This window comes from Danio rerio, chromosome 16, assembly GCF_049306965.1.
Source record: "Danio rerio strain Tuebingen ecotype United States chromosome 16, GRCz12tu, whole genome shotgun sequence".
Lineage (NCBI taxonomy): Eukaryota > Metazoa > Chordata > Actinopteri > Cypriniformes > Danionidae > Danio > Danio rerio.
In genome coordinates, this window is record NC_133191.1 from 6626516 (window position 1) to 6634951 (window position 8436).

The following is an 8436-nucleotide window of genomic DNA, read 5'->3' on the forward strand; positions in this document are numbered from 1 at the left end:
TTGGGAGGCCATGATCGTAAGGGCCATTTGAGGGACTTTGGCCAGGACACCGGGGTTACACCCCTGCTCTTTCACGAGAAGTGCTTTGGGATTTTTAATGACCACAGAGAGTCAGGACCTCGGTTTAACATTTCATCCGAAATCCGGCGCCCACTGACAGTTTAGTGTCCCCTTCACTTTTACTGGGGCATTAGGACTCACACAGACCACAGGTTGAGCGCCCCCTGCTGGCCTCACGAACACCACTTCCAACAGCAACCTAGTGTTCCCTAGTGGTCTCCCATCCAGGTACTGACCAGGCTCAGCCCTGCTTAGCTTCAGTGAGTAACCGGTCTTGGGCTGTAGGGTGACATGGCTGTGGGCTATTATGTAGTTTCAAAATACAACAACCCCACTCATATCGCAAGTCATCTCTCCGGCCCTTCATTTAGGATGCTTTTCATGAGCTGGCCTCTATGACAAACTAATTAGCCCTGCAATACGCCAACCAGATGCACTTGAATATGAGTAAATAGCCAGATTTCCTTACCTTAGCCTTCTTCATCTTGGAGAATGCCCCCATTTACCCCCACTCCCTATCTTTCTTTACATAAATACTGGGGAGCTCTTGAGACCTGCCTAAACTCAAGACTCCCACTCTCTTGTAATGAAATGGGTGGAAGCTCAGGGCTTTCTCCCAGGAAAGCATGCCAAACTCGCTCTTATCAATCACCAGCTAAATGTGAACTCTTGAAATGTTGCCAGATGTATCCCTTTTTTCTCTTTGTAAATGTAAAAGTCTGTTCATTAAGATCCAATCAAATGTCATAAGACTAATTAAGTTCATTTTATATAGATTTATGATGAATTTTCAAGAATTACTTTAAAAAGTGACAGAAAAAAATTGACTTGTGCAGAATGTTGCTGCTGGTCCAGTAATGTAATGTAATGTATTTTTTATTTAATGCCATGTCAGCAACCAAGGCTATCTTCATGGCAGGAATCTTTCAACAATAAATATACAATTTAAAAATCAACAAACAAAATAAAACATATATTAAATAAGATTTTTTGTGTTAATACATGATAAAAAGTCTAAAATCTTTTCTGGTTTCACTTTGTCAAAAATGTCCTTAAAAGAGTTTGTTTCATAAAAAGTCCTTCTGGAATCAGTAAAAGCAGGACAGTCCAGTAAAATATGTTTTACAGTAAGAGGAGTTTTGCAGCACAAACACTGAGTGGGGTTTTCACCTTGGAGCAAAAAACCATGTGTTATTCTCGTATGCCCAATACGACATCTGGTAAAAACTACTTGATCAAATCAATTCTTAAAATGTCTTAAAATTCTGTGTGAAACTTCAGGTTGGATTACATGTAGTTTATTGTTTTCTAATGCATCCCATTCCTTTTGCCACTTGTTTAAAATGTAAGCGTTGATAAAAGGTTTCATCTCTGACGGAGGGATTTGGCAGTTGTTCACTACTTGCTTCAAAGCATCTTTAGCAGCTGCATAAGCTCGCTCATTGCCTGAAAGTCCGACATGTCCTGGAACCCAGCAAAAAATGATGTAATAAAACTGATTTTGTAGTTTGTGAACTTTAGTTAAAATATTATCAATCCAAGATGATCATTCGTTGAAGATTCCATAACTTGGAGGCATGATTTAGAGTCTGTAAAAATGATAGATTTCTTTTGTTGGGCATTTTCTATATACTCAAATGCTAAAAGTAAAGCGCGGGCTTCAGCTGTGAATATGGAGCATTCTTTAGGCAGACTGATTCCATAATGTTGTTGACCAGTTACCATTGCTGCTGCTACACCATCTTCCACCTTTGAGCCATCTGTAAAAATAGGTGAATGCTGAGAATATTGGCTTCTAATATCCAAATATTGTTGTCTGTAAACATTGGGATGAGTTACTCCTTTCTTCTGATGTCCTAAATCCATACTGTTTATGGGCTTCTTTAGAGTCCAATGATCCAGGGCACTGAAGTGTATTTGACTTAATATGTCCAGGTTTATGTTTAAATTTTGTAGATGTGGGTTAATGCGCACACCAAATGGTGCTGCTGGTCCAATAAAGACGAACACATCACATGTATTACTGGTTTGTTATTTGGTGTGAGACTTATTTGTGTATTGTGATGGTTTTAAGACAGAACCTGAAAGTGAGATGATGTCCTCCTGACTGATGAAAAAAATCAGACACTGTTTTATGCTGGAGTCTTCAATAAAAGCCAAGCGTAGCAACTCGATTGATTCTGTTAACATAAAGAAACAAATACTTGAATAACTACATGAGAAGTCTTGTATTCAGTGAAACTGATCAAAACAAATGCACCACTAAATGTTGAGCCAGGAAGCTAACAGGCTAATTTTGGCACTATGTATTCATTCATTTACCTTTGGCTTAGACTGTGTGTTCATCAGGGGTCGCCACAGCAGAATGAACCGCCAACTTATCCAGCATATGTTTTACACAGCAGATGCCCTTCAAGCTGCAACCAAGTACTGGAAAACATCCATACACTCATTCACACACATACACTACAGACAATTTAGTTTACTCAATTCATCTATAGTTGACATTATTAACCTAATGCCAACTGACCCAGTCGGGACTCGAACCAGCAACCTTCTTGTTGTGAAATGACCACTGAGTCGCCCATGCTAAGCATTACCAATAAAAAAATAGAAAAAGCAAGGAGCTGTCAATGAAGAAGTTGGCATTAAATGACTACAAGAGAGGTGGATCACATACTAGTTTATTTAATTGTTAAGGATTGAGCTCATAGTGCTGTTGGACAAAACTGAACTGTTTTAGACATCTTGGAATTCTCTTCCCAACACCAGCATCTTCAGATGGGATGCTCTCTGGGACGAGTGACAAACTGCCACCACAGAGGTGGGAGGTCTCCTTCCTTACGGGCTGGGGGTAGAGCCTCAGTTTTGGGGCCATCCGCAGGGGTTTCAGCTTGCAGCTGCTGGACCTAAAAAACAACGACATAAAAAAAAGTTAATACTTTTGCATCGCATGAAGACCACAGGGGGTGCGATGTGCGCATCATATCTGAAGACCGGGGTAGGGGACCCGCTGTTTGTTATAGGAGGATTACATTAACGTTACTAGCCATTTTGCGAGCTGGTGCAGCGTGTGCCTGACTGGAGTATTGTTTGTTTGGAGGTGGGTGGGGAAGGCAGCATGTCACGCCATTTGGGATGCCTTGTTGAGCGTTGTTGCACTGAAAACATTATATTTTGTACAAATATTCTCTTTTATCTTTTTAGATATTAGTCTAAATTGTTCGGTTTGTAATGCATACCGAACCGAAAGTCTCGTACCGAACGGTTCAATACGAGTACGCATATTGTTACACCCTTAGTCCTAATCCTTTAAAGCGAAGCATCCAGTCGAATGTTCCAAAGGCTACAGAACTTAACGACAGACATACCTCTTTTTCCCAGCTCTGTGCCCGCAGCTTTAACCACTGCTCCCTCTTAGCAAAGTAATCAGGGTACATGGCTTTCTCAGAAGGATGCCAGTGGTCGAGGCACCAATTGGGGACCTAGAGAAGCAGAAATGTGCACAGGAAACGAATGAAAATATAAATCATAAACTAAGAAAAAACAAAACAGAACTGCACAAAGAGCCCACAAAATACATGTGACCTACTTTATAAGTCTCGTATCTCTCATAGGATGTTCCTCCAGGTTGGTCAGGGAAGCAGTATGGCTGCGGGTGCTGATTGGACCAGAACTCCTCCTCACCTGACTTCAGGAGCATGGTGGCCTTCACCATGTCCTTCTCATCCTTGTTCTCATCAAAGCGTGCTCGAAGCAGACATGCATTGAAGCGATATTTATCTCTGAAAGAGAAAAGTAACTCTGTGTGAAATGGTATTGTTAAGACAAACACTTGAATTCGGATGAACAGCTAATCATTAACATTAAGTCAATGCTGTTGTGAAAAAAAATACTATTGTGCAAACAAAATAATATTAGAAAAACATAAAACATTACATGAGTAGATTCTTCTCCTCTTCATGAACTATTTAGTAATTTTTCTAACAAAATGGCTTTCATGATTTAAAGAAAACTATTTTCTGCATTTTAATATGTCCCTCTCTACAAAACTAAACCAAACAACAACACATAACTACTTACATTAACTCAGCTTATCTATGATTTTGGACTGACAGAACATTATAATCACTAAAAAAACATCCATTAACAGTGGCATTGCAGATGTTTTTAATTTACAATATATATATATATATATATATATATATATATATATATATATATATATATATATATATATATATATATTATTGTGACTAGTTAAGCAGAAGATGGACTGATAAAGTTGATAAAATTATGACCTGATAAAAGGCATACATTTAAAAATACATTAACCATACTTTGTTTTTACTACTCTAGCATGTTTGGTGAAATTAGAATAAATGCAATTGTAATGCTGCATTCACACCAGACGCGGATAAACCATCAAACATGAGTGATTTACATGTTAAGTCAATGCAAAGACACGAATAGACATTCAGCAGCACGATTCGCATGTATAAGGCTGCGCAAATAATGTGATTCGCGTGAAAGAAGTAGCGCGATCTGCGTGCTTGACGCACTAATCACTCGAGTTGGAAAATCTGAACATTAGCAGACATTCGCGCCGCATTAGGAGCTCGCACTTGTAGGACTGTGATTATGACAAAGTGCCTGTTGTTAGTGTCCCAAGAAGACATCCTCTTGCCAACACTGATCTGAAGCACCACTGAAAGCCTCCATCATCCAGGTACAGTTTCTGGAGGAGTTGATAAATTCAGTGCTGGGTGCACCTCTGAAAGGATCTAGTGAACTTAAACACAGCGCCGAATGAATGTACACTGTTTTTCAGCCTTCCTAAAGCACATAAACACAGCATAAGTTACCAAGATTACTAAAACCAGCTCAAATTATTGTTCACCTAAACATGAAACTTCTGTTCTGCTCCGAACCCGAGATCTTCATTCCTCTTCACAGCACAAAGAAAGATATTTTAGATGAAATCCAAGAGCGGTCTCTCATCCTACATAGGCATCAACTGTTCAGAAACGTCCAGAAAAGGTATGAAATCATTGTCAGAACATTCCCTTTGACTTCAGTGGTTCAACTGTAATCAAACGAAGCTCCACGTGTGCAGCATAATAAACAAAAATAAATAAATAAAAATAGTGTTTTATGTGCGTACATAACTTTGTTTACCAGCGTCTTCTCTTTCTCGTCAGGTTGTTTGGGTGTGTATTTACTATAAGCAATTAAATGCACATATTGCTATTGGAGTCAGCAGCACAGTGTAGCATGCCCTGATCAAACGTAAAAGATTTAGCCCAATTTTTTTTTTTTACCAATTTTTGTAGGGTTGCCACAATTTGTCTATATAATCGACTAATTTGTCAATGATAAGTAGTCAACATAAATTCTTTTATTATGATTTTATACTATTTTAATTTTACCTTTTAAACTTTGTTTTCAAACTTGGACTAAAATAACCACTGCAGGGTAATTACAAACCACTTAATTGCAAAGCTTTATTAAAACAATCAGTATCAGTTTAGTAATGAAGGATTTCTGGTCTAAACAATGGTTCTTTGAGCTTTTTTATTTGAATGCAGAAGAATTGCTTGGACTGAAGTCACATGGACTGTTTTGAGAATGTTTTTGGTCGCTTTTCTAGACTTCGAACGTCTCACAGACCAATTGCTGTCTTTGTACAGTGTCTCAATTTAATCCAGGGTCACAAATGTGCAGAACATGTTGTATTTTATTGAGGTTAAGTTGGTTTTATATTCGTACATTCATTCATTTTAGAACAATGACAACTTGTGATATGATCCCTATATTGTTTACCACACTACTTTAAATATTCCGACTGAACTATTGACTATTCAGAAAAATTTCCCAGAGATGGGTTGCAGCTGAAAGGATTGAATATTCAAAATACAATATAAGGACTGTCACAAATTTTCACCATTCAAAAAATGATTTATTGAATATATCCAACTTTACCCCAACTTTTTACTGCAGTTAACCTTGCCATATCCAAAAGTGCATCCCATAAAGTGAAAACTGAGGTAAAGTTGGTTTTATTTTCGCACATTTCTTCATTTTTAAACGTTTTTTTTTAAACATTTGACAACTTGTGACATGGTACCTATATTATTTACCATGGTACTTTGAATAATTGGTCTCAAATTGAATGTAGGAATGACTTCAAAACAACATTAGGACTATTTATTTGACTGTGAACAATGCTGTACTTTGACAGTCATTGGCTGCTAATATGATTCCCCTATTTAGAATTAGCAAATAATACTTATCTAAAAATAATATTATTAGGGATAAAATCTGAATGTGCGAATATAAAACCAACTTTACCTCAATAAAAGTGAACCAACATACGCTCGTCTGGGAGAACAACATTAACACAATTATTATCTAATTGACTATGAACAATGTTGTACTTTAATAGTAATTGGCTGCTAATATGACTTCCCTATTTAGAATTGCAAAAAGTACTTTTCTGAAGTGATATTATTAAGGAAAATGTGTGAAAATCCAACTATAAAAACAACTTTACCTCTATATGAACGACTATTACTGCCACCACAGGACAAACCGCGTATTGCACACATTAAGAAAGCCGTTCAGTGAGATACAAGTCAATATATTGGTGGCCACCCCGAGTAAATACGGACTTCACAAAAATGACAAAACGAGTAAATGACAGCGAAAAAGGTCAATTTGAGATCTCATAGAACAAATAAGTATATTTCGATAATACACGAGGATTGAGCGTCTAACGTTAAACAAACACGCGAACGTCTGTCGTGAACACGATAAGCTAAACTGCACATTGGATTGATTATAATCTGATTAAAGCGACCTCCGTTGAATAAATGCACCACAAAAGCATATTTTGTTCGCAATTAACACAGATTCAATAGTTCAAGAGGACAGAGAACGAGTAGCTGTTATGTTTAAACAACAAACAGGAATTGGCAGGACAGACGGAGACCGACTGACGTTTTTATCATCCCTGGGCGGCCCAAAACAAAAACAGTCAATACAAAGGAATTAACCTGCAACTTATAAATTTAGCGAGCTCACCTGTAAACACACCACGACTCGAGGTGTCTCAGTGATTTCTTGTAAAGCCGCAGGACCTTCTGGCTGTGGGTCAGGTAGGCCGACGCCATCTTTCCCCTCTACGTCATAAGTGATTCACGCGTTCGAACACTAGTTCATAAAAGGTCCGAATCTTTTGTTTCGATTCAATGCTTCGAGTGGATTTCAGTCAATACTACCAGAATAAAAGGTAAAGTTCACCCAAAATGAACATTTGCTCACTGTTTACTCACCCTCAAATGCTTTAAGACAGTTATAAAGGTAAAGTTGGTTTTATATTCGGATATTCAGACATTTTCCTTAATAATATCATTTCAGAAAAGTAATATTTGCAAACTCTATATAGGGAAATCATATTAGCAGCCAATGACTATCAAAGAACAACATTGTTCACATTGAATTAGATAGAGTTAATGTTATTTAGAAGTCATACTTGCATGCTAATTCCGAGCGGATATTCAAAGTACCATGGTAAACAATATAGAGACTGCTAAATGAACGAATGTGCGATTATAAAACCAACTTTACCTCTATTAAACAGTTTTGAGTTTTTTTATTGTGTTGAACACAAAAGAAGATATTTTGATGAATGCTATACCTGTAATCTTCCCTTATTTGTTTTCTCTATTGAAGTCTACATGTTTTCAGCTTTCTTTAAAATATCTATTTTTGTTGTGTTCACAAAACAGGCCAGGAACTAGTAAGTGGTGAGTAAATTTGATTGATTTTTGAACAGAAATATCATATATAAAATATCTTATTAATATCTTATAAAATGTAGCGGGATGAAGCACAAGCTTATTATTTTCCCACTTCATTATCATTCGTCTATTACTTTAACTTATTTCTTCTCTTACTTATCTCTTTTTACATCAGACATATTTTATGCTTATGCCATTTATTAAAATGTCATCATACCTTTTCTATTTTACCATTTTTAATCATCTTCATCATTAGATTCCTTTAATAATACATGGGTAATTCTTCAACTATGGGCACTTTTATGTCCTTTGATCATATATTCAAAAATATCTATAATTCTGTTCAAATTCCTCTTTCTTTGTCAAACTAACAAAAAATCTACTTAAAAAATGACTACCTTTCTTTTATATTCTTTCATAATATTCAACTTCCTTTTAGGTGTCAAAATCACTGTTTTAACCTTGTCGCACACCCAGAGTTTTAAACTTCAACAATGAAAATAACATTTTAAAATATTATTTATCTGGTATCTATTAATGTACTTTAATGAATCACTAGTGAAATAATTTAAAT

General features: G+C 36.6%; 1 protein-coding gene across 1 annotated transcript; it reads right to left on the reverse strand.

The window, feature by feature from the left end:
- Positions 1–2730: 2730 nt before the first annotated feature.
- On the reverse strand, positions 2731–7241 carry ndufb9 (NADH:ubiquinone oxidoreductase subunit B9). The gene is given in 4 exon segments (NM_001017880.1): positions 2731–2969; positions 3432–3545; positions 3653–3845; positions 7144–7241. Coding segments are annotated over 4 exon segments (528 nt in total). The 5' UTR covers positions 7233–7241; the 3' UTR covers positions 2731–2837.
- Positions 7242–8436: the final 1195 nt, after the last annotated feature.